The sequence below is a fragment of the Spermophilus citellus genome (assembly GCF_964194105.1).
Source record: "Spermophilus citellus genome assembly, chromosome: 15".
In the NCBI taxonomy this organism is placed as follows: domain Eukaryota; kingdom Metazoa; phylum Chordata; class Mammalia; order Rodentia; family Sciuridae; genus Spermophilus; species Spermophilus citellus.
The window spans coordinates 60,164,541-60,192,430 of record NC_138195.1 but is presented as its reverse complement, the minus strand read 5'-3'; the positions used below and the strand labels follow the sequence as shown (position 1 = coordinate 60,192,430).

General features: G+C 38.6%; 1 protein-coding gene across 5 annotated transcripts in view; it reads left to right on the top strand.

Moving 5' to 3' along the window:
• The window catches only part of SLC16A12 (solute carrier family 16 member 12), a 79,224-nt gene extending 51,632 nt beyond the window's left edge, over positions 1-27,592 (top strand). For 4 of the 5 annotated variants that reach the window (XM_081267567.1, XM_081267568.1, XM_081267570.1 and 1 more), the window contains exons 2-7: positions 11,294-11,543; positions 14,774-14,877; positions 18,009-18,152; positions 19,754-20,333; positions 22,480-22,739; positions 26,445-27,592. In XM_081267567.1, the coding sequence (XP_081123693.1) occupies positions 11,434-11,543; positions 14,774-14,877; positions 18,009-18,152; positions 19,754-20,333; positions 22,480-22,739; positions 26,445-26,707 (1,461 nt within the window). In that variant the 5' untranslated portion in view covers positions 11,294-11,433 and the 3' untranslated portion in view covers positions 26,708-27,592. The remainder of the gene's footprint in view (positions 1-11,293; positions 11,544-14,773; positions 14,878-18,008; positions 18,153-19,753; positions 20,334-22,479; positions 22,740-26,444) is intronic. The other variant, XM_081267571.1, reaches the window with a different exon arrangement.
• Positions 27,593-27,890: the final 298 nt, after the last annotated feature.

Sequence of the window (27,890 nt, the reverse complement as noted above, 5' to 3'; positions counted from 1 at the left end):
GTCCATTTGGAAATCTCACAATTTTTGGTTGCTATAATAAATCTAAACTTTTTCCTAAGCCTCCATTTTAAATGAAGGCAAAATTAGGGTGTTCATTTTGCAGTTTGTGTCCTAGGGAAACTGTCTATCCACAGATTATGAAGATCTTTCTCCTTTGTTTTCTTCTAGTAGTTTTATAGTTTTTGCTTTTATGTTTATATCTATGACCCACTTTAAGTTAGTTTTTGTGTATGTTGTGATATAAGACTCAAAATTCATTTTTTCCCACACAAACAAATGCACAGATCTGTATCTGGGCTCTGTTCTATTTCATGGATCTAATGTGCCAATATCATACTATCTTGATTACTTTGGTTTTAGGGTAAGTATAGAAATCAATTGATATAAGTTTTTATCCTTTATTCTTACTCTTAAAAATGACTTTGTTTTTTTCTAGGTCTTTTGCATTTTCATATAAATTTTAGAATCAGCTTGTAATTTTCTATTAAAAAGAGAATGTAGGTTGAGATTTCATCAAAACTGTCAGTCAACTTGAATAGATATGATATTTTCCAAGTTTTCTAATCCATGAACATGGTCTCTGTCTCTTAGTCTTTCTCTCTCTCTCTCTCTCTCTCTCTCTCTCCCCCCCTTCTCTTTCCTTCATAAATTTACCTCATTGCTGTTTTGTAGTTTTTAGTCTACAAGTAATGTACATATTATGTTAAATTTATTCCCAGGCATTTCATATTTTTCATGCTACTACAAAGTGATATTTTAAATTTTATAATTGTTTACCACTAATACAGAAAAATGCAACTGACTATAGGAGGAAAAAAATCACAAATTTCATTTAACCACAATTAATAGCTATGTGTTTCAAAATATATCACTAAGTAATGAACAATCACATAATGGCAGAAAATACCTGCAGTACATACACCTACAAAGGATTTGTATGTAGAATATAATAAATTCTTTAATCTCAACAATAAAAAGATAATCCAATAAAATATGGGCATAATATCTGAATAGACATTCATAAAAGAAGATTTATGGATAATTAATGATTATGTGAAAAATGGTTGACACCATTAGTCATCAGGCAAGTACAAATTAAAACTGTAATGAGATACCATTACCTACTAAGTATTGTTCAGGTTTTGGGGCAACTGGAACTCTAGTAAGTTACTAGTAATATCATATAACCACCTTAAAAAATTTGGCATGTTCTTCTAAAGTTAAATATACACTTACCATATGACTCAGCACTTTCATTCCTTGATGTTTACTCAAGAGAATAAACATATGTCCACAAAGAGGCTTGTGTATAGATGATCACAGAAGTTTTTTCATAATGGTTTAAAACTGGAAGCAACGCTAATGTTCGTCAACAGATGAATGAATAAACAAATTGTAGTACATCCATAACACAGACTACTATATTCAGTATTAAAAAAGGAACTAACTAGATACAACAAACTGAATGAATCTCAGAATATCATCAGGAGGGAAAAGGGTGATAACTCTGTGGTAGAGCCTGTGTTCAGCACATGCTAGGCTGAGGGTAGCCAATCCCTAGCATGTGTGTGGACACACACACACACACACACATACACACATACACACATACACACATACATAATCAGCAAAAGAAGTCAGAAACAAAATAGCCCACATCATATGATTCCATTTTTATAAAATTCTTGGCAGATAAGACTAATCCATATTAACAGAAAGTAAACCAGTGGTAGCCTGGTCCTGGGATTGGTAAGGATCTGATGGAGCATTGGCAAGGAAGCCTGATGGAGCATTTGTGGGTGATGAAAATGTTCAGTCTTGATTTTGGTGGTTGTGGTCACAAGAGTGTATACATTTGTCAAATGTACTGAAATGTAATTTTAAAATAGTGTGTTTTGTTGTATATCAACTGTGCCTCGATTTTAAGTTTTTAGCCGTCTTTACAAATTTAATCTTCTTCAGCTAAGCGCAGTCTTTTCTGCAGATTACTTAGTCAAATCCAAGGTTAATCTCCTTATGAGCATTGTTTCTCCCCTCTCGGGCTTCCCCCTTTAGAAGTGTCTGGTCTGGGGACAGCACATGCAGCCCTGTGGCAATGGCAGAGATGGTGGTTGTCATACAGGTTGCTGGTTATTCACTAAGATCTCATGAGCCTGTGCAGAATTCCCCCCTCATATTGGTCAGTGGGACCCCTGCTGATCTCCTGGACCTCGTAATACAATGAAACTCATCTTGCTGGTGTCCAGGTGTTGACTTCCACCCTCATGGTGTGTTGTGCTGAATCGTCTGCTGTTGGCACAACCTGTGGTTTGTACTTTCTGTATGAAAGTACTTTCCCCAGGGCCTGGAGAAATCCCCCAGCTTTCTTGCTAAGTTCTTCTTAAGGACCAGCTGTCATTCCCACTGGGCCTACTATACTTGCCGGAAAGTCACTTTCCCTTTTGCCACAGCCCTCTCAGCTCTTAGGCATCTTCTGTGTCTCCACTGAGAACATGGGAGAAATGTCTTCATCAGTGGCTCACGTGACCTCCTTGGGACAGCTTCTCCATCAACAGGCGAGCTTGGGCGCACTCTCTTCACTGTACCACATACCTGCCCTGGTCAGACTCAGGGAGTGAAAGATGTGTCCCTGGGAAACTTGGGCAGGTCATCACTCTTTCTTTAAAACAAAAGCAAAAACAAAAACAAAAACACCACATTAAAAAAAACCCACAAAAAACCTTTCCCTTTCTTCCCAGAATGGGCTTCTACTTTCCTTTCTGCACGGTGAGCACTTCCCTACAACACAATCTATGGTTCCTTGCCTTGCAGAACTAACCTCATTCCCTGTAGCTGCAAGTTCCTTGCCGTAGCCCTAATGACTGACGAGGCAAGAGGCAGTACAAGGTTTTGTTTTGTTTTGTTAGTACATGAATTTTTAGAAATGCCATAAAAAAGGAACAGACTGGTAAACTTCACTGCTCTTCAGTGATAACAGAGAGCAAAGCCAATTTGATTGACTGGGAGTGCTTATTCTACCAGATGACCTCAATGACAGGGAAGGTACACTGGATTATCAGCCACCTGGGTTGGGGTGGTGGGTGACACCCGCAATTCAGCAGCCTGATGAATCAGGAAAGAGCGGCAGAGAGGAAGTGACTCACACAGCATCTTACCAAGGAGTAGGGTCACTTGGACCCAGCCATCTTGATTTCCACTCTGAGTGTTTTCCTGTCATACCCCTTTACCTCTTTTGTGGCTCAAACTGATTCATAAAGGAAAAGTACAGCGAAAGGTTAAGAGGCTGGAAATAGAAGGGATTGGGGAAGGAAGTCCCTTGTTGGAAGCCTTCCAAAAACAAGTGGATCCAGGTCCACTCTTTCCTTTTACCTAACTGCTTACTGAATGATGTAAGAAGTTTGTAGGTTTTCTACTGAGAAAGGGGATCGCTTTGGAAAAATTCACTGAGGGCAACATGAAAGAGTTTCCCCACAAATGGAGTGTTTTACAGGAGGGTTATTGAGTGTTAGCAAGAATTCTTTAGGAATGACTAGATCTTTTTTAAAATAAGAAGGAAAAAGTAAAATGAGACTACATCCCAATTTGTACTATAAGGAATAACCTTAGTAGAGCAACACAGTAAACAGTATTTTGTTGTTGTTGCTTCAGAAAATTTTTCTGAAGCCAAAATAAGAATCAGAATGCAGTTACTTTTTAGTGATTGGTGTCAAAATACAATAAATTGGATGTTCATTAGTAAAATGAAGAACGGTTTGATGGTAAATGCTCCCCTGATTTTCAATTTTAAGTACACTACTAACTCAGAGTAGCCTTTCCTAATGTATTTGTCTAATATCAGGTGGGTTAATTATTTACAAGGATGCCCAGGTCAATGTTGCAGGGAGACTGTCAGGCTGCTTCCAAATCTCTAGGAACTGAGACTCACCTTGTCTAACCTGCACATTTCTTCAGAATACATACAAATCTGCTAGACATTTTTAAAAATATTTATTTTTTAGGTGTAGATGGACACAACACAATACCTTTATTTTTATGTGGTGCTGAGGATCGAACCCGGGCTCCGCCCGTGCTAGGCACCCGCTCTACAGGTGAGCCACGATCTCAGCCCCATCTGCTGGACATTTTTGAGAGAAACTCACTTGGGCTGTTTTGTGAGCAGCAGTCTACCCTTGTGCCAACCCTGCAAGCTGCCCCTTCTTCCTTTTGTCGTGATTGCCCATATAAATAGGCACTGAAGCTTTAGCATCGCTTGGACATCTTGTTGACAGAAATTCCAGTAGCAATTTTTGAAATCTTAAGTGCAGATGGACCCATGCACCCCTCAAAGCCAGCCAGAGCTACGTGTCGGCTCAGATGTCAGGAGAGGCCCTTCCCTACCCTGAGCTTTGGTTTCACCATTATGAAAATAGCGTCATCTGTGAGGGTTGTGAGGCTCAAGGGTGAGTATTCACAGGCAACTGTGAGTCGCAGTTCAGCACACACGTGTGTTCAGGGAGGAGGACGTCGCCTGCTCTGTGGCTTCACCTAGGTCGATGCTGCCTTATAACAGTCCTTTGTTCATCATGCTGTTGCTATGGCAACACTGGAATTGTTACTTAAAATTTTTTTTGCATTTGTACAATTGTAATTTTTGAGATTTCCCCATAAATCAGTTCTTATAATTGTGAGGATGCCAAAGAGGGAGTATTCCATCAAAACAAATGAAAAGAGACACATTTGGGGTTAGCAGAGGCAGAATATAATGCTTAATATTCTTATAAAGAAAGGAAACATTGTATTTCACCAGGAGCTTGGTGTTCACTGTGCATCATTTATTGAGTAATAACCTGTTTTCAATGTGAAGTATCAACAAATGGTATGGTTATTTTTAGTCTTTGAGAAGCCATATAAAAGAGATTTTTGTACTCACATTTTATACTATAGTGGACTTGAAATAACTATTCAAGAAAATTGGGGGTTATTATACAATTGTATATACACATTATACACACACACACATGCACGCACGCACACACACATACTTAATACAGTTTTGAAGATTAATAATAACTTAATCATGCCAGTCCAACTATATTCAAACTATATTCATCTTTGCATATTCTTGTTTTGTTTTGTACCAGGGATTGAACCCAGGGGTACTTTACCACTTAGCTACATCCCCAGCCCTTTTTAATTTTTGAGATAGGAACTCACTAAATTGCTTAGGGCCTTGCTAAGTTATGATGCTGGCCTTGAACTGGTGATCCTCCTGCCTCAGCCTCTGGAGTCTCTGGGATTACAGGCGTGTGCCACCACGCAGGGCTCCTCTTTGCATAATCTTGCATACAATTTCTACATAAATTTCACCTCGCTTCCCCCAGAAGGTATATACACTTTCAGAATATTCTTCTTGCTTTCATGTTGCATCATAAATGCTTCCCATATTGGAATATTATCTCCTTATTTGTAAGTTTAAAGGATTACATAGTATTCCATTTATTTACTGGATTGTAATTCTCTAAACACTTTCCATTTGTTGAGCATTTAAATTGTTTTTGTGTTATATATTATTCATAAAGCAATTCTAATGTTTTTGCTCTTAGTGTTTGCTTCCCTAAAATTGTTTTCTCAGAATCATTTTGCAGAAATAGAATTGCAGTTCAGTGAATATGAATCATTTTCTGATTCTTGATCTACAACACTACACTGCTCTCCAGGACTGTTGCATGGCACTGTTTCAGTGTTTAATAACAATTGGCAGTGCCACTGAAGATGGTTCTCATACAGTACATTTATGGGTAGGTAGATTTACCCTTCCACTGGAAGACAGCTTAGTGTAGGAGGTTATTTAAATGGAAAACCTGAGACTAGGACCAAACCAATGCAGAGGTTTCTTTCTTTTTAAAATATTTTTTAGTTGTCAATGACCTTAATTTTATTTACATGCAGTGCTGAGAATCAAACCCAGTGCTTCACACATGCTAGGCAAGCACTCTACCACTGAGCCACAACCCCAGCCCTTAATGCAGTGGTTTCTAAGCTTTGACTTTTTGACTGTAAAATTAATTCTATCATTTCATGACACACTGAAGCTAACTGCATTGGCTTAACTGATTATTTATTCCATTATTTGCATTTGTATGCAGGTGTAAGCCAAATCTTGAATGCCGACCCTGTTGGAACTGAAAGAGAAAGCAAGCATGCTAGACATAAAGCGTAATATAAATGTGATTCACATATGACTGTTTAAAAAGCTTTGATTTATGCCAACATGATACAGGCAGAAGTTGAAAATTGTATTGCCTTCGGGGTCCTGAGGAGTTGTCCATGAGGGAAATAGCATGGGGTTGGACAATCTGGGCCATCAGGGACAGGTGAAGTGGGAGTACAGATCTTACCTGAATTGGGACACTACCACTTGGTCCCAGCTTATGACTTTTATAAAAAGTGTTTAATTAGTGCATTATAGTTATATATGAAAGCGGGGTGGGGTTCATTTGGGCATGTCCACAAAGGCATGTAATAGAGCTCCATTTCGGTCCTCAGGGCTTCCCCTTTCCCTTCACTCCTTGCAACGTAGAAACTTTAGTGCTTCCATTTTTTTTTTAGGAGTATTTGGATGTTTGGATCTTTAGGTTTTAGATAAATCTTCTGATATGTACATGTAGTAGCTAATATAGTCATTGACATTTTTACTAATTAGTAAATGTCATTCCGGATGCAACAAAAATGCCCTAATGTTCAATTTGGTCACTGCTGCCAGTTTGAGATTGCTTTCATTTGACTCTAACTGCAATCCAGTGAAGCAGGCAGAAGAGGGTATTTTTTGTTACAAACAAGGAAGCTGAGGCCCAGAACTGATTGTCCCACCGTTTGTGCACTGCCTGTCCCCTGGTGACATAAGCTTCATGAAGCCATTTCCTTCACTGCTCACAGCCCAGCTCCTGGAATCGTTTCTGGAGCATGTGGACACTTGGAGAAATATTGACTGAATGAATGAATGATGAACAAATGAAATGAAGTTAAGTCACACGTCAAACAATGTCTACATTTCTGTGCCAAATATTCCTCATTCTTTATCTCATTTTAATTTGACAACATTTTGAGAGAGTTAATAATATTATTTTGTAGTAGAGCAAGCTGACGCTCAGTAAGTTGCCCTGAGTTCATGCATTTTAGAAGTAGAGACTTCAGGCCAGAACCCAGATCCTCCTTGGATTGCTGATTCCTTTCTCTATCCTACTCTTATCTATCTTACAATATCAATATTACAACTCTGCCACATAGTTGTAATATTGATATTGTCCACCCTATTCTCCCAAACCTGGGCTTTTTATCTTGCATCGCCTCTTCCTATGCTGCATGTGGGGGAAATACAGAGGTGATCAAAGTATTATTCTATGAATTACCTGGTTTATTGCCATACAAAGAAAATTTTTGCTTAGGTTCATAATGCTTAAGGAGGAGGGGAATAATGGGAACAGTCTCACAGGGAGTACATTAGATGTACATTAAGCACTTAGTGAGTGAGTTCCAAATTTATTGAAGTCCAGTTACTCAGGAGCAGACCTCTGTAGAAAGGAAGATGTAACTAAAGTTTGAGGTGTATCTTTATACAAGCAGTTTTTGGAGGAACTGGCTCTACCATTGCAGCAGAGATCTGCAGTGTCACATGAGGTGCCCTGGTGCTTGAGGGTGGTGCCGGTGTTGGTGGCAAGTGAGTGTTCAAGGCTTGGAAGCCAACATAGTGTCACCCTGTTACAGCCTGAGTTCTCAAGTCTTTGGAGAAGCAGCCAGCAGAGTGTAGTTCTGCCGTGGCCTAAGTTCTTAAAGTGTCAGTCAAACCCTTGAGATTATATATATCTTGAAGTTCTGTAGTTGCTATGGTTTGGATCTTGAGTGTTGTGCAAAGGTCCACATGTTAAAGGCTTGGTTCCCAGCTTGTGGTGTTACTGGGAGAGTCCTTTAAGATGTAGGTCCTAGTGGAAAGTCTTCAGATTATTGGGAACCTACACTGGAAGGGGATCGTGGGACTCTGGTCTCTTTGTTTGTTTTGCTCCATGGCCATGAAGCAAAGGGTTTTGCTCTGCTACACACTCCTGCCATGATGTGCTACATTGTTTTAGCCCCCCCCCCCAGGCCTAATACAATATATTTGCCCAATCATGAATTGGAAACTCCAAAACTGTGAGCCAAAATAAACCTTTTCTCATTATAAATTGATTATGTCAGGAATTTGTTATAGTGATGGAAAGCTGACAAACATAGTAATTGAGGTTAATAACTCACACATGGGGGTCTGATGAGGTTTAATGTAACATTCCTGAAGGAAGAGGGAGTTTGCTCTCACATATGAGGGTTTGATAAGATGTTGTATTCTTAAACAAAACATCAAAACAAAAAAAAAATGCAAACTCCAAAAGAAAAACTTTATATAATAAACTATGTATTTGGAATCATTTCAAAGCAACATAACACCCTAGAACAACGGCCTACACACTTTCTCTGTGAAAGGCCAGATATTAAATGTTTTAGATTTTGTGAGTCACACATTCTCCATTGCAAGACAAATGTACATAAATGTGTATGGCTGGGTTCCAGAAGCCACATTTTTCTTGAGGGCTATAGTTTTTCAGTTTCTGCCCTAGAAGACAGGGAAATCACCCACTCAACTGGGTAAGTTCCTAGATCATAGTAGATGTTTAAATTCTGTCTTAATTATTTATCTTTACTTAATGATTTTTAGAAATGTTTACTGCTGTTGCACCTTATGTTACTCTGAGGTTGCAGTGGTGTGCTGGTAAATACGTAACAGCTAGTTCTCTGGTAGGATATAAAGGCTTTGATGAGTAGTTTGCCAATTTATGATTTCCGTGGTATATATTATTGTTATGGCCAATTTCAACTCCTCAAGATGACTGAACACAGCATGGAGAGGACATGCAGTTGGGGCTGGCTCTGGAACCTTAGTGTCTGAGGGACTAGACCAGTTTAGATTCTTCTGGAAGAAGTAACAAAAATTCCAACTAGTTATAACAATAAGTAAGATGTACTGTTATTTAATAAGCTAGAGAGAGTGGCTCCAGAAGTAGTTAACTCAGCTGCTCAGTGACATCACTGAGGTCCCAGTTCTTTTTATTGTTCTGCCCTGCTGGCCTTGGCTTATTGACTCTGTCCCTGGGCTAGCTTCCTTCATGGTTAAGGGGTGGCTGTTGTAGTCCCAGGTATCAGGTCCAGATTCAGAATGCTGACAGGATGAAGAAGGGCTTGTTTCTTTCCTGTGTCTTAAGAACAGGGAAACATTTCCTGGAGGATTTCCCCCAAAGCCCATTGGCTAGAATTGCTGTACATTTCATCCCTTGTCACTCACTGACAGAGGGAGGGAGATCAGCCACAACCCATTCCCAGAAACAGGGAATTGGATCAGCATTCCCTGAAGCATGTGGCCACTGGAAAGAGCTGGTAAATACCTACCTGAGCAAAACCAGGGATAGGATAGAATGGAGAATGGGTAAACTATGGATTTTGAGTGAGCAGCCAACTGCCTGCTATAGTAGTCTGTGTTTGTGAAAACTATGAATATAGTAGCTCTTTTAAGTTAGTCTTTCTCTGAGTGTTTAATTTGAGGGAAAAAAGTAATAGGCTATTAAAGCTACTTATCTACAGCACAGATTTATATTTTGGAGGGATGGATCCTGAAGCTCCAGAGTGTTAGAAATTCCTTTAGAGGACTGGTTTTGCTTTGAATTTGGAGATAATTCCATGGCTGATGAAGCCAGTGATCTACAGACACCTTTCAGGGAAATAGCAATGGTACCATTTTAAAAAAATGCATTTATAGCTGCCTCAGCCTGCATTTTACATCATCCTTTGAGAGTGTCATCAGCAAGAGCTGTATGTGTAGGATCAGGCAAAAATGTTTATGAATTTCTACCACAGAATAAGGACATGTGATGGAAACCATGCTGGGCATGAGTTAGGAATAGTGGCCTTATAATCAGACCAGTTCATGTCCCACTTCTGCTGCTTAATAGTGATAATAGTAATTGGGAAAATTAAGCTCTCTAGCCTAGTTTCTTATCTACTTTCTTTGGGTTGTTATAAGCATTAACTTTTGGTTATTCTGTCTCTGAGCTGTGGAATAGCACTTTGGCCTATGGAAAGTATTCTATAAATGGTAGCTCTATATCATTGTTTTCACAAGCCCTGACACTGGTATTTTTGACTATTAATCCCTAGGCCAGTTATTAATATTATTATTTCCAATAATTATTTTTATTTTCTTTAATCAGTAGGTTTAGTATCAATATTGGTCTTCCAATATTTTTGATGAATCTCTAATACTTTTAAGCTGTCTACTTGCTCTCCTTTGTCAGCCTTCCCACATTCACAGGATGGCTAATAAGATAAAGAGGAGGCACCTGGCTTCAGAGTGAGCCATCTTGAGTGGTGTATGTGGAATTACTGTTGCTGCCTCTGCTTCACTACCTGTACTCTGTATTTGCTCACAGAATTCACCGGCAAACAGTTTGTTCCAGTGGCTTCAAAGATGTACTCATGCAAAATTCTGTTGTGAGCCATTTTCTTATATTAACACATAGCTTATTATGCAGTTTGGTTTGCCTATAATTTACCAGGTGGTACATAGTCTATGTTCACCTGATAATGCACACTTTGTCATGCTTGAAACAATCTTTCGTTTAATTAATGTTAATACTTCTACTTGCAATCATAATGAAATTGTATCAACAACTGAGTTATTTGCTCCATCCACTAAAAAATGTACCTGTCAAAACTCTTATTTTGCCTCTTAAAAAATTTGTCCTTAACTATAGTTAAGGAGGCTGAAGAGTACCTTAAGGAACTTATTTCCTTGCATTTTCTATGGGGCCAGAATCCAGGCACAGCTTAGTGGGGTCTTTCCCCAAGGGCCTCACAAAGCTTCAGCCAAGGTGTCAGCTAGTCTATGTTCTTAACTAGGGAAAAATCAGCTTCCAAGTTCACTTGGGATGTTAGCAAAAATAAAAACAACAACAACAACAGCAAAAAAAAAAAACCAAAACAAAACAAAACAAAAAACCAAAAAATAACAAACCTCTAAGATCCGTCAGTTTTTTTTCCCCCTTCTGTTAGATGACAGTTCCTGCCAAGTGGCTGTCCATGGGCAGTAGGCAACATGGTAACAGGTTTCTACCAGGCCAGTGGGAAGGCCAGGGTACAATCAGGAAAGTAACAATCACTTCTTAACAAATGAAAAAAAATCACCTTTGGACAGGGCAATCAAATACAAATATGTCCCCATTTTTGTTTGTAGATGGCCAGTAACCCATGTGCCAGGTAGCATTCTATGCCGACCTTGAATAACAACAGGAAGCCGCTGAGCAGCAAACTCTTCTCAGAGATCATAACTTGCTGTTGGAATAACTTAGAAAAGAAGAAAAAGGAATTGGAACCATGGCAAAAGTAAATAGACCTGGTTCTACCTCCCCTCCAGATGGAGGATGGGGCTGGATGATCGTGGCTGGCTGTTTCCTTGTTACCATCTGCACCCGGGCAGTCACCAGGTAAGTGGAGATTTTCTTCTTTTCTTTCATTTCCTTCCTTCCCCAGGCTGATCTTGAACTCCTGGACTCAAGGGATTCTCCTACCTTATCCTCTCAAATACTGGGACAACAGCTATCATCTCTGCCTGGGATTTTATTCTTAGTTTGTTAAGAAGACCTGGTTTGTCTTTTCTTCTAAATGTGCTTCATTCTATTTCTGAAACTATCATTGTGAAAGTGTGTGTGTGTGTGTATTTCCTTTGCACAGATTTTTTTTCTTTGCAAGTTCTGATATTCAAGAGTTTGGGAGAGTGGTCTCTTCTATAATATCTGATATGTGTTAGAATATTTAGGAGTGTTAGGATATTTTTAGACCAAAAGTAATGGCACACCAGCATTCATTTTCATCAGCAGCTCTAGAAGATGTGAAAGTATATGACATATTTCTTTTTGCCCTCTATCTTTCTTTATCATTAATATGAAATATTTAAACATGAGATAACATGGGACATGTCTAGATTTGCACATTAGAGGAGGAATTTGTTCCATGGTATTTTCAAAATGAAATTACTGTTCTAGAGATTTTAAAGAGTTGATAAATTCACACCCAAGAAGCTAAGTTAATATCAGATATGTGTTAGAATATATAAGCTGACATGGTTTCAGAAATGTGCAAGATGATTTCTGCAAGTTCATTTTTCCAGAATTTTCTTATCTGTCATATTCATGATAAATGTTAATTAAGATAAATCTTAATCATTAAGATTTAATAGTGGAAGTGGAAAGCTAATTGGGTGTGTGGTTCCTAATTCATAAATCAACAAAGCACTATGACAAGAGATCATAATGGTATAACATGTGTCTTTGAATCTAGGGATGAGGAAAAAGAATGCCAAGTGACAAAAAGTGTGATTATAATGCTTACAGTAAATTTGTGAGCATATCATATGGAGTTACTCTTATGCAGGGTTAGAAACTATATTCACCCCTGAAAGAAAAAGCTTGTAACTTGGGAACCCTTTGGTTCAACAGGTACTGAGCCCTTTGAATCTCACAACCTGGAATTAAGATTTTTTAAATTTCATTTTAAATTTTGGCTACGGTGATGGATGCTGAGTTTGAGGTTGAAGAAGGGGAACAACATAAATACAGGAATTCTCTCATTCTCATTTGCTCATTTCTTTCTCTCTCTTTTTTTCTCTCTAAAAGTATGGTGTTTTCTTTGCTTAAGTTAGATGGGTATACATTGCAACTCATTTCATTTCATTTTTATTTGGAATAAATACTTGAGATCTGCATATGTTAACTCTTTCCTATCAGGTGCTTTTTCCTCCCCAGTAGTACTCTGCTTCTTCTCTGGCAACACATTTTTGACAGTAGAAGAAAGTCATTTGCATTTATAACTTTATTTGAAGGCATCATCAATAAAGGCATTAAACCCCACCCCCACCCCAAAAGTGTCCTGTCATAGTGCCAAGGGGACAGTTTTCTCCAAATTCCTCTTACAGAGACCTTCTACCCTGTTTCCTAAATGACAAAAGTGTGACAGTGTGGCCAGCATTGGACTCTAAATGTCCTGAACCAGGAAGCAGCCAGGAGAACTGGCAAGGGAAACAAGTAGGTAATCCAAGTGTGATTCATTCAGTCAGAGAATCAGTGCCTATTGGGAAAACAACTTTTAAAAAAAATTTTTAAAATTTACTTAAATCCTAAATATCATGCAATCCAAATTTTAAAAATTTGGAAATATATAAAATAAAATGTCTTTTTCTCCTCACTTTCCAAATCCCAGTTTCATTGCCTAAAGCTAACCTCATCAATAGTTTCTTAAGGTTTGCCCCAAAATAAGACAAAACAAACAAAATCTCCCAACCTTATATGAACATGGAATGCATATTCTTTTCATTTATATAAAATGGGATCATATTATATACACTGTTTTCTACTTTCCCCCCCTCACTTAGTAATATCTCTTAGAAATCTTTTTGTATTAGCACACATGGCTGTACCTCACTGAAAAATAGCTGCTTACAATTCCACCATATGAATGTATCCATAATTATTTGACACATTTTTATTGATTGAGCATTTATATTGTTTTCTGGTTTTGCTGTTACAAAAAGTGTTACAATATATGACCTAAGCCAAACTGAACAGACACTTAACAGAAGAAGAAACACAAATGATCAACAAATATAGGAAAAAATGTCCAACCTCTCTGGCAATTAGATAAATGCAAATCAAAACTACACTGAGATTCCATCTCCAGTTAGAATGGCAATCAGTACATACAGATCAGAACCATCATTTTAATACTTAATAATACAGTATTTAATTTATATGCCATAATTTGTTTAACCAGTCCTTCATTGATGAACAGTTAGTTTGGTTACAATATTTGGCTACAATAAATAGTTCTCCAAAATATATCCTTTTATGTATATCTATTATTATCACCATCATCATGATCTGATTATTACCTTTGTATGAATCCTAGAAGTGAAACTGCTGGTTTTTGTTTTTTTTTGTTTTACAGTATCTTTATTTAATTTACTTATTTATATATGTGGTGCTGAGGATCCAACTCAGGGCCTCGCACGTGCTAGGCAAGTGTTCTACCGCTGAGCCACAACCCAGCCTCCTGGGTTTTGTTTTTATAAATTGCCTTTTATTTTTAAAATTTTAAGTTGTTTAACCACCTTTTAGAGTTATGGATAGTTGGGCCTGCTGGCACACACCTGTAATTCCGGATATTCCAGAGGCTGGGGCAAGAGCACCACAAGTTTGAGGCCAGCCTGGGCAACTTAGTGAGACCCTATCTCAAAATTTTAAAAAGGGGTAGGGCTGGGGATGTAGCTCAGTAATTAAGCACCCTTGGGTCTGGTCCCCTGTACCAAAAACAGGAAGCAAACAAAGAAAGAAAGAAGCAGCAGCAGCAGCAGCAGTAGATGTTAACACAGTATTAAGATGAATAATGTTATTCTTGGCCTGCTGTATTTTCTATAAATCCTTCTCTAGAGCAAGGGTCTTCACATCTACTTGTCTTCAGGAGTCCCTCTGTGGGTTGAATGCTTGTTGTTCTGGTTCTCCAGAATGACCCAAATGGTTCACGTCTGAATTCCTACTTGCTATTCCTCAATCAGTAAAACTCTTGGAAATTGAAAAAACTGATTGAATCAAAACTTTAAAGTTCTGGGTCAATTCCATGTTTATTTGCTTTTTGTATAAAATGCCTGCCTTGTATTTTTCAGATGTATCTCAATTTTTTTTGTGGAGTTCCAGACATATTTTGCTCAGGATTATGCACAAACAGCATGGATCCATTCAATTGTAGACTGTGTGACTATGCTTTGTGGTGAGTATCACATATTGGGATAGAGAATTATCAGATACCCTTGAACTGTCATGCCCATGACCTCTGACCAGATTACAGAAAATGACTTTGATTACCAGTTTTTCTAAGTGTAAGGATTATGTTAAAAATTGTACCTTGAGATAGAGTCTCATTAACGTTTCCCAGGTTGGCCTTCAACTTGTGATGCTCTTGCCCCAGCCTCTGGAGTATCTGGAATTACAGGTGTGTGCCAGCAGCTCCCTCCCCGCCCCCACCGCCCCCACCAAAAAAAAAAAAAAAAAAAAGAAAAAAAAGTTGGCTAAGACTATATTAAAAGAAAAGATCAATCCTACCTGTATCCAATCTAACCAGACTTGCTTTTGGTTTTGGCTGATGCTAGATGGGAGAAATCATTAATACACAGAAAATGGCACATATCACCTGGTTCTTCCATGTAAAGAGGTAGGATGCTGATCATCATAGAACTTGTCCTGATTTGGGGAGTAGTTTACCACATTGTACATGCTTGACTTTTGTTTTACAAATGCCATAGCATCCTTTTTATCCAGTCCAGTAAACAGTCACTGAATAGCACCACGAGTCATTTCTATATGCTCTCCTAAGTGAGAGGCAAGAGTGTTGCCATTACATCTCAAGTCTTGGTTTGCATCCCATTCCCTTCCCAGAGGGTTCAGAATTTGTCTCTCAGATTTTATCTTTTCATGCATAAATCTTCATGCTTAGTAAAGTGTTGGGGAAGGATAGGATTGTATAATCAGGAGCTAAAAATATTCATTCACTGTGGCTATAATTTCATTCAAGAAACCTCAGAGGTTCTTTTTAAAGGATGTAGAGTGTTCTAAAAATTCATGGAAACCAACATTGCATTGGTATAGAAGGAGAAAACAAACTTTGATGTTTTTCTTTTTATAAATTTCAATCACAGTTAGCAATTGTTAAAGTTTCTAAGATCGGATTAAATTGGAACAATCTGTGTACGGCCTAGACCCACTTAATCCTTTCATTTAGAAGAGTTTCTAGTACTCTAGAAAACTTATTTCTTCAAGCCATGTCTCAGTGGCAAAAGAGAAATATTATAATATTCAAAAACTCATATCTTCATCTGATTCCATTCTAGTTTCTGACTCATTTATTTTTAGGAAAAAATGTATATTCTCAGGAGTCAATTGAATTGTGCTGAAATGTATTTCTTGGGAAGAAGTTGAGAGCAATTGTAGAACTAAAAACAGATTTCATGAGAAAACCAATTTGACTTTTTCAACTAATAAAAGGTCTTAGGAGACCAAAAAATAATATATTTTGGCTTTGGAGCCTGATTTTTTTTTCCCTCTTCAGCTATCACTTGATTTGAGGGTCATGTTGTTAGTCACAGCATTGGTATCAGCTCGCCAAGAGGCTGTCTGTCTTTCTCAGAGGATATGGGTGACTCATTTCCCTCACTGTTATCTTTTGGAGAATATTTGTAATCCCCCAAAGAGGGGTAAATGGCTTTAAGTGACCGATGACTATGTGAGACTTTGAGGGCCATGTCAGAAGCTCTGTGCAGGAACGTGAGAGCCCATATATGAATACAAGCTAAGTAACTCCACATCATGTATGACCACAAAAGTGGGAAGATATACTCCATGTATATATGGTATGTCCAAATACATTCTACTGACATATATAACTAAAAAGAACAAAGAAAAATTTTTTAAAAAACAGAACGTCAGAGCTGTTGCTATACCCAATTATATATTCTTACCTGCTCACTAGGTCAGATAATACTAGAACATCAGAGTTTAGAGTATGGACAAGAGACTGCTGAATCACATCTGGGACACCCGCTGGGCAAAATTTGCCATATGATGAACAGAGAAGTGAACCTTATTCATTGAATGTGTGTGTGTGTGTGTGTGTGTGTGTGTGTGTGTAAATTTTGATATAAATTTTGTCACTTTCCAACAAACATAGTAGGGCAACCTTGAGAATTCTGTATGTTCTTCAGAGATTCACTCATTCCTCTTCTCCAAGGGTTATATATATAGCTGATGTCTGAGTCTACATGGACATTGCAGTCCACCTCCATTTTAAACCTGCTCCATACAGAAATGATCATATTATACGGCTGCCCAAAGCATTAGCTTTTCTGATTTTATTCTTAGAGTACTGGTGTCTGCATGAATTTTTCTTCAGGAAACAAATCACCCAGCTTTCCTACCCATCAATCTTGCCATTGTCTGGGAGACCAAGGAGTTATAAGATGAAATAACCCCATACTTAGCGTCAGTTGCCCTAAGCTGTACTTCTTGGTGACCACAGGCAGCTATATACCTCTCTTCTGGACACATGCAGCTTTAACTAATATTCTATAAGCCTTGAGGCCAACACAATTCAGATACACTGGCAAATAGCAGATGAAGTGAAGCCAACCAGAATGTCACCATGCATGTAAAACAATTTCCTTAGAATTTTCTAGGCTTTGATCTCTCATCCACATGATGGCAAGCCTGCATGCATTGCCCGATGGTGGGATTTATCTCGCATTTATCTGCTGCATGACATTGCTGGTGGCACAGGGCTGCCCACTTTCTTTCTCCACCAATTAACTGTCATCATCATTGCTGATGGTGTATGCCAATAGTACATCAAAGATCCTTGTTCAAGTGACATGTAATTTAAGTAAAGAGTTGATCCACTGTTTAAAAAATACCCTATGGTCCTGGGACTGTGGCTGTAATGGAATGAAGATAAGGAAGAGGTACTGAAATGCAAGGCGGGCCGCTTGAGTTTTATACTGGCTCTGCTGCTCATTCTCTGTCTGGTCATGGACAGGTCACTTCTCTCTGGGCCTCAGTTTCCAAAGCTGTAAAATCAGTGAGGTGGGCTTGGTGCTTTAATGGTCGATTGTTAGGGTTGTGGTTGTAGCCCAGTGGTAGAGTTCCTGTCTAGAATGTGTGAGGTACTGGGTTCAATCCTCAGTACCACATAAAAGTATATAAAATAAAGGCCTAAAAATGTTGTATCTGCTTAAAAATAAGTAAACAAACAAAGGTTAATTGTTCTCTGCCCTGCCAATGCAATACCACAGCCTTCTCACAGGATCCACAGGACATTTCTGTTGAACCTCTTTTTTTTAATTATTTTTGAAGCTCCACTTGGGAGTGCTGTCAGTAACCACTTATCCTGTCAAGTGGGAATCATGCTGGGTGGCTTGCTTGCATCTACTGGTTTCATCCTGGGCTCATTTGCCACCAGCCTGAAGCATCTCTACCTCACTCTGGGAGTTCTTACAGGTAAGGGCGCCTTGTGCTACTCATCTCACCCTCTTCCACTCAGGTGTTGCCAAGCATACAACAGAGCAGTGATTTTTAATATATTCATTGTGTTAGATGCACAGTTTAGCTGACCTAGGTTATGTCTGCCTACCTAGCAGTTAAACAGAGTTGCAAATGCTATTGCACTACCCTAATGAAAATGTATCACCACCTTAATTCATCCATAGGATAAAGTAACTATTACTTTTCTCTTCAGCATTAATATATGGCTGAGGTTCTGTATTCAGAAGAAATGAGATTTCACTCAGCACGATATAAGTTTTCAGCAATGGTCATTCTCCTAATTTCTTTGCCAAGACATTAAAATACTATCTGTGTTTAATCTGAGTTTCCCTTGTTTTATGATGAATATCATTATCCAGTAAGTAGGAATTACCAATTTAAAAAAGATAGCCCCTTGTGAACATTCCTATATTACACATAATTTACATTACAGATAATTTATGGCACCATTCTCAATGTTATACAAGCATTGCTTCAAAGAATCATAATGAATTCCATGCAAAGAGAAGCATCACGTGTACTTTCCATAAATCACACTTAAGGGACTGTGTCAGATCAAGATGGCGTTGGTTGGTGGAACTGGAATAGCAGTTTGCTCATCATTCAGAGGAGTGTGGAGAGTAGCACCCACTCTTATCTGGGTACTGTGCATGGATCAGGCCAATAAAGGATGTAACCTTCACAGGAGGCTGTAAATCAAGCTAAAGAAGATATATCCACCCCTAGTAACCTGAAGGGCCTGATGGCTAAGTGATCAGAAATCTTTTATCAGGGACTGTCCTGGTTTTAGCTCTGAAAGTCCCATATCCAGAAACCCCTAAGTCCAGGCAACTCTAGATTGCTGACCACCCTGCACTGTAGATGGAAATAGATCTGAGGGGGTTTCTTCTTTCCGTTCTCTGACATTCTAGATGCTATGAAATCTAGGCTTAAAGCACTACTCATTCTCAGGGGCTTTGTTTTGAAACTCTGTTTGTGATGCCTTGATGGGGCCAATTACTCTTAAGGAGGACCAATCAAGTCCGGATCTTAATTTAAAAAGTAACAGAAGCTGAAAACCTTTAGAAATCTCTGGACTGTCAACATTTTTTTTTGCTGACCTTAAGGGATATTTGCAGATTGCTATGTTCATCAATAAAGTTGGCATGATGTTTCCTGACTATATGATGCAGTCATATATGTTATTTCAATCCAAACTCCAGAGTGGTCCGTATTATCAGTGTTGTATCTTCATAGGCAGTGAAGGTTACAGATAGTTTATGGCACCATCCAGATTTTCTAATAAATTCCAGTTTAGTATGTATGATGATTTTTAACTTCTTCATTTAAAGTTGCTTAAGAAATTATATTTTTCTAAGAAGAAAGTCACACATATTCTGTATTTTGAAAATTATGGGTGACTGGTGAGGGGAGACTCATTTTCAGCTTGGTTTACAAAACAGCTTTTAAAGGATTTTGCAGAAGGTGCGGCTCTCTGTACTCCAGATCTTCTGAGATGGCTTCTTCCACTGGCTGCTCATGATGTTCCAGCACTCACAGAGTTCTCTTTTTCCCAGGTCTTGGATTTGCACTTTGTTACTCTCCTGCGATTGCCATGGTTGGCAAGTATTTCAGCAGACGGAAAGCCCTTGCTTATGGGATCGCCATGTCAGGGAGTGGCATTGGCACCTTTGTCCTGGCTCCTGTGGTTCAGCTCCTTATTGAACAGTTTTCCTGGAGGGGAGCACTCCTCATTCTCGGGGGCTTCGTTTTGAATCTCTGTGTTTGTGGTGCCTTGATGCGGCCAATTACTCTTAAAGAGGACCGTTCAAGTCCAGAGCAGAAATGTGACTGTCGAACTCAGAAAGAAGACTGTAAGCGGGCAGCTCCCTATTCACCTTTGACCAAAGAATGGGCGCAGACCTGCCTGTGTTGCTCTTTGCAGCAGGAATACAGTTTTTTGCTGATGCCAGACTTTGTTGTGTTAGCCGTCTCTGTTCTGTTTATGGCTTATGGCTGCAGCCCTCTCTTTGTGTACTTGGTGCCTTATGCTTTGAGTGTCGGAGTGAGTCACCAGCAAGCTGCTTTTCTTATGTCCATACTTGGGGTGATTGACATTATTGGCAATATCACATTTGGATGGCTAACCGACAGAAGGTAAAATCCATGAAAACACAATCAATCAGTTCCCCACTAGGGGACCTTGAGTCTTGAACTTCCTCTCAACCCCTGACACTATAGAATACCTACATCTGAAGAAGTTTAGCAAGTCCTTGGTCTCTGAGGGCCACTCCCTAGATCATGGGTTAGCAAGGTTTTTATGTAAAGCAACAGATAGTAAACATCTTTTAGGTTTGTGGGCCACATGGTCTTTAGCACAGCTACCTAATACGGTGTTGTAGCAGCCACAGACAACACGTTAACAAATAAGAGTAGCTGTGTTCTGTTGAGACTTTATTTATGCACACTGAATTTAGAATTCTCATGATTTTTACATGTCACCAAATATCATTCTTTTGATTGTTTCCAATTATTTTTAAATGGAAAAAAGTCATTCTGGGTTCACAGGTAGTCCAAAAACAGGTGGCAGGCTGGAACTAGCCAAAATTTGCCTACCCTTGTTCTAGATGGTTTACAATGTTGAGTCTAAGTTGCAGAAGCCAAGGGTAACTACAAGTTCTTGCAACATATTTAATTCCATCCCAAGTAAATGTTGTCCTCAAGCAAGACAACTTCTGGCTGGTGTTATGGGTTTAATTTCTTTTTAAGTACCTCAGAGAGGGGCTGGGGATGTGGCTCAAGCAGTAGCGCGCTCACCTGGCATGTGTGTGGCCCGGGTTGGATCCTCAGCACCACATACAAACAAAGATGTTGTATCCGCCGAGAACTAAAAAATAAATATTAAAAAAAAAAGTACCCCAGAGATTGACTTGCAATGGGAAGAAGAGCAGAATCCAGGCAGGAGGGCCAGATACCATAATAATCCATTATCTGTAGCCACATATTTATGTTTGACAGTGAAAATAGTAAGTAGTTCTAAGTAGACTTAGAAACCAAAATGATAAGAAACCTACCAAGTAGTGTCTTCAGCAAATGCTCATCTGTTTGGATTGAAGTGTGTAGGTTACTCATGTCTCCTAAATGAAGGACTCTTTATACTTAAATTACGACTTGGGAGAGCTATGTCATGAAGCTTCTCACAAGTTATGTCTTTGGTAATTAATCAGGTTCCAACTGCCATTCTCCAGTGTTATGAATACAATACTTAGGAGTAATTCCAGTTTTTGTTTTTTTTTGTGTTTTTTTTTTGTGGTGCTGGAAATCGAACCAAGACCTTGTACATGCTAAGCAAGTGTTCTATCACTGAGCTGCACCTCTAGCCTCTCCACATTTTTAACTAAGGAGGAAAAGGCGGAGGAAGGGAAATCTATAAATAGCAATTCAGTGAGAAGCAGCTTATTGTAGGTCTGCAGGAGGATCTCTAGTCTGACACACGTAAGACATAAGTTCTTGTGCCTGCTCTGCCCTTGATTAGTCCTGTGACCCAGGGAAAATCACCTAACCCTCAGATGCTCAAGGGTCTTCACATGTCAAATAGATCCGTGCAATGTTTACTGGTCAACCTGATACCATTTTGTGAGGCTCAAATAAGCTGGGAAGAGAAAAGTGTTTATAAAACAAGCTGCTAGAGTTGACATTGTAAGAGTTTCTGAAATAATTGGTGATGTGGATGGGTTTGGAGTTACAGAGGAAAAGTAAAATGGAAGTTCCACTCACTGGGAAAGTTTTTAAATAAGACTTAGTTGTAGTACAAGGCCTTTGTCATCTCTGGCAATTCATTTTAATGTCTTCATATTTCAATTTCCCCTTTGTATAGCCACTTGAGTTATATGCAGATACCAATGGGTAACATATCTAAAGGATTTAATATGGTAGATGGCTAAAAAGTATTAATATCCTGACACTCTGCATATTTCACAGCTACCTTTAGAGTAACTATGAAATTGGTAGCCTTCTCATTTTAGAGTGAAAGAATTTGAAGTTCAAAATAGGCAGAGTAGATGATAGAACTGGTTTCCATCTTCCACCTTCCTTATTTTATAGCACATATTCTTTCTACCATACTGTGCTTCCTGGGAAGATAGAGTACTGTATTTGCATATGCCAAAAAAAGACAGGAATGTGTAATGGGGGAGCCATCCCTATAAATAATTGCAATGCTTACTGCTGCATGGCCGTGGTTTTAAAGTTTCTTTATAGCAACGGTGCATCCTGCACTCATTCTTGTTTTTCAAATCCACAGGTGTCTGAAGAATTACCGGTATGTTTGCTACCTCTTTGCTGTGGGCCTAGATGGGCTCTGCTATCTCTGCCTTCCAATGCTTCGAAGTCTCCCCCTCCTGGTGCCTTTCTCTTGTACCTTTGGCTATTTTGATGGAGCCTATGTGACCTTGATCCCAGTAGTGACTGCTGAAATAGTAGGGACCACCTCTTTGTCATCAGCGCTGGGTGTGGTGTACTTCCTTCATGCAGTGCCCTACTTGGTGAGCCCACCCATTGCAGGTAAGTGTTCAGAGATCCCCCAACCACTTTTGTCCTATTGATTGCAAAGAGTGAATCCCTCTTCACAGACATACACGATGAGGATTTTAAGAGAGTTGAGGAAGAATGAAAGAGAACAGGATGCAAGAGCCACCCCAGAACATCATGATCTTACCCACATTCTTGTTTTTTCCAATCATATGGGAACTTCAGCCTTCCTGGAAAGAAAAAAGTCCCAAATTAGCATCTCCGTTCCATTCCACACTAATCATGAGAGCAATGGAATGGAGCAGCTGTTCAGATTTCTAAGTGAGTAGAGCACATTCAGAAGGAAACCTGGTGGGAGGATAGGGTTCCAACAGGGGGCAGTGAGGATGAAATGACAAAGTGCTGGTGGCATAGTGGGGTGTTTTGAGTGACAGGCAAAGAAGCTGGGCTCTATGTCCTTCAGAGTCTGTGGACAGTATTAACGTTTTTGTGCACGGGGGTAATGGTAAAAAGGATATGACACTAGGTTCCAAATAATTACTAGGACAAAGAAAATAAACATGAAATATCTTACTAACAATTATTTTCTTTGCAAATTATATTGGTAATCCACTGGGTTAAATGAAAATATATTAAAATCAATTTCTCTATTTGTTTAAAAGAGAGAAAGAAGTAAAGGAGTACCAAGATAACATATTCTGTATCTTCACAGTAGTACTATATATCCATATTTATATGTTGTCATTTTTTATATTTATGGTATCAAAATTCATATTACTTTAAACTAAATAGGGCAAATTGTACTATATATAAATTATATCTCAACAAACATGACTTTAAAAAAGAAATCTAGTTCATGAAGTATTTTAACAGTATTGGGCACATACTAAGTTTTTATAAATACTTATATACTAAATATTTATAACCTGATAAATAATGGCTATTATTATGATTCATTAAAACAACCAGCATCAAGCTGTTTCATAGTGGGGTAGGAAGGAGGAGCATGAGAGGAATAGAGGAATTCCAGATAGGGCAAAGGGGTGGGAGGGGAAGGGAGGGGGCATGGGGTTAGAATTGATGGTGGAATGTGATGGACATCATTATCCAAAGTTCATGTATGAAGACATGAATGGTGTGAATATACTTTGTACACAACCAGAGGTATGAAAAATTGTGCTCTATGTAATATGAATTGTAATACATTCCATTGTCATATATAACAAATCAGAATAAATAAATAAATTGTTAAAAGGATATTTTAGAAACATGTGATCTAGCAATTAATCCAGTGATTTAGGACAGAGGCAGTTCAGATTCCATTTTAATAGTTCAGGAATCAATTGATAGAGGCTTAAACTAGGGTTGCTGCAGGAGAAGTGGAAATTAACTCTGGGGACAAGGAGGAGATTTGAAAAAATATAAACTGAATTCAGCATAGGGGGATGAAGGGGAGAGAAGGAAGTGAAAGATGACTTAGAAAATAATGTCATGATTGAAAGTCATAGGGAAATTGGAGACAGTGGCTTTGTCTGAAAAATAACAAATTTAAAGTTGAGATGTATTGAGATATCTGAAATAAACAGGTGAAAATACTCAAAGGAGTTATTCAAATAAAATATGTACTTTAGGGAGTGAAGAGATTTGGATATACAGATTTGGGAGTCATCAAGTAAAGGATCTAGCTGTAAAATGCTAGCCAGGTATAGTGGCGCACGCCTGTAATCCTAGCGGCTCGGGAGACTGAGGCAGGAAGACAGCAAATTCAAAGCCAGCCTCAGCAACTTAGTGAGACACTAAGCAACTTAGCAAGATCCTGTCTCAAAATAAAAATTTTTTGAAAAGGGCTGGGGATGTGGCTCAGTGGTTAAGCACCTTTAGGTTCAATCCCTGGTACAACAACAATAAAAATCTGTGAAATGCTATAGAAACTGGGAGCATGATCAAACAAATAATTCCACAAACATTTACTGCATGCATTAAACAAGTAATCCAACAAATATTTATTGCTTTTATAACCAGCATGGTGTTTGACACTGGTGATTCAGTAACAAACAGGTCAGAACCTATTTCTTCTTTCTGGAGCACATGGTGTAGACCAGTGATTCTGGGAATCCTGCATCCAAATTTCCTAATACCTTTGCCAAAATTTGTTGCAGATTAATTTGTTGCAGATTCTTTGAACTTTTCACCTAAGATCTGAATCTTTGGGGGTAAATTCCAAGAATATGCATTTCCAACCAGCTTTCTTATGATGTTCATGAAAGTAAATGGTCTAGATTATTATCTGTCTAAATTAAAACCAAGAGTGAACAAGACAGGCAAGAGGAAAAGGACCCAAATACTTGCCTAGGAAGAAGGGAGTTTCTTGAGGAAGGCAGGATTTCTGCTATTTGCTGCTATTATGAATGCACAGTTTAAGGTTATTTCCAAACCCCAGGTGAAAGTTCCTTATCAGTCTAAACTCCACAATATGGGATTCCAAGTTTAGTCTTCATTTTTGGAAACAGCCCTTCACATATTCCCATGTCCTCTCTCCAAAGCTAATTACAGGGCTTAACAACTTTTAGGAACAGTATAATTCTGCTACATATCACAAAACCCAAATGAAATTGGGATTCCTGGACCTTTTTTCCCAAATTCTGGCAAATCAGATATTATACACATGAATGGAAGTTAAAGGATTAAGATGTGAGTTCATGTCATAATAATTTTCTTGTTTATTTATCTTTAAATGAGAACTCTCCACTCAGTCTCTATTTGGTACTTCAGAAATACATGTGTAAATCAGGTGATAAATAAATGTTTGAGAATAGCTGAATTGTAGAAAACTTTATAGGACATAAAACAATTTCTACAAATGCCATTTTTGACTAGTAGATTTGAGATGGGCAAAAGGAGAAACCAAATACTTCTCTGGTAGATTTCTTGGCATGTAAGCCAAATTTGGAGGAATTAAAAAAAACTTTTTGTTAATCACAAAGTAATTATCTACCACAGTTCAATTTTATCACACTTATTCTCTGATCATTTTAGTGCATATTTTGCATATCATACACCTGGTTTTCCTCAAAATTTAAACCAGGATAGATGTTGAGATTAATTTGTTGCAACAAGAGATAAAGGAAGTAAAAACTGTGCTTACAAGTGTACACCTTCAGAAGTATGCTTTTGCAACATCTATGATGGTCTGAAATTCTGATTTTCAAACTGGATGGGATATAATATAATTTTCAAACTGGATCCAAATTAAGATTTGGACATTGCTCCACAGCCTATTATATTATTTAAGATAGTCGTGGGAGCTGGGAATACCACTAACACTTAATGTGATAATATTTTCTTAACCCCCTGAATTATCCCAGCTTCAATAATCTGAATGATGTTGAAAGTCACAGGATACATAATAAAAACTTAAGTTTTTATCTTTTCTACCAGATTTCCTGGGTTTACTAATAACTAATTCTTACTGTGTGATTACTAAGTACACAGCACCATTCCAAATATCTCACTTAATAACAACAATCAATTTGTTTTTAGAAGTTGCCCTAAAAAATAGAAAGCATTTCTCAGTTGATGCACAATATTTTTAGGCGGTCTGCTTTTTGCCTCAAAATTGTCATGTTAGCACTAGCGATCTATTGTTATTATCCTTACAGATTATTCGATTTGCGAGTGGGTAAGAGCAGTGATTGAATTTTCAACTTAAGGATGTAATTTTGCTGCTGTCTGTTGCAGGATGGCTGGTGGATACGACTGGCAGCTACACTGCAGCATTCCTTCTCTGTGGATTTTCAATGATCTTTAGTTCTGTGTTGCTTGGCTTTGCTAGACTTGTAAAGAGGATGAAAAGAACCCAGCTGCCATTCCTTGCCAAAGAATCTGATCCCAAGCTGCAGCTTTGGACCAATGGATCAGTGGCTTATTCTGTAGCAAGAGAATTAGATCAGAAAGATGGGGCTTCTGTGGCTACAGCAGCTCCTGGTTACAACCTCACTTGACCAATGGCCTTCAGCCTGGGAATCTTTGGGGCTGATGGAAGAAAGGCCACCAGACTGGGCATATTTCTGAAGCATTTTATTTTGGCAGAAGTATTGCCTTCTAGGGAAATCATTATTATTGTTTTGTTAACATATTTATAAGGGAAAATAGAAAAAAAATAAAGAAAGCTGGACTAGCCTAGAGTTTCTTCATTTGTAATTTGGACTTGTAATATTGCTCTATGGGGAATGGAATGAGTTGATAGTGTTGGCTGTGAATAAGGGTAGTTCCAAGGCATAGCCAAAGCAGGTGACCTGGCAGCAGCACTGTAATCCCCAACACTCTGCTCCCATCTCCACCCCCTTTATCCCCCCTCAGCAGGCAAACAGAAACACTGACACGTGGGATTACTTACCCTATGCAGTTTGCAGAAGTGGGGGGGGGGTCATCTTGGGTGTGCTGGCAGAGTGTGAAAATGCCAATCCTTTTCCAAGGTGGAGTTCCTCATTAGGGTTTTAAACAGGGTGGTTAAAGCATACTTGAGATTCTTGCAAAGGTAATGATTAATATAAAAAGAGACCCCCCCCTCCCCATACCCCTTTCTTAGTCTTCCAGCTAGCCCTGGCTTCTGCCAATGGGTAGATATCACTTTGAGAATCCATGAAATGCCATGGTTGGAATGGCATCTTAAAGGGTAGCTGGTAAGATCTGTTTGAAATTGCTTGAAATGGAAAGCTCCTTTCCTAAGACTGTCCCAGGCACACACCTCTGTTACTATCACATACTAACTGTAAATTCAGGAGGACCTGTCAAGTCACAAGGGCAGCCTTTCTAACTTTTCTAAAATATTAATGATGCCAAAACTTCCCACTTTTTTTCTTCAGAGTGAGGGAAAAAAACAACAACGCTCATTTAAACTGCAGACACATTTCTGCTAGGAACAGAAAAATGTTGGCAGTATTCCAACTGAGCAGGAATTGAATTCTTGAATCAGCAGGTCTCTGGTGAGCATTTTCTTTGCAGATCAGACATTAGATTCATCATTACCCAGAAGAGGACTTGGGGGATTTGAACTGAAAAATATTACCCTAGAGATATTCTGAAGGTGAGATCCTGTGTTCGTTCTTGGTGCAACGCCTAGTGCCTTTCATCTCTTTATGGATAATAACTAGAAACCTAACCCACTGGATTATACTAGTTTAT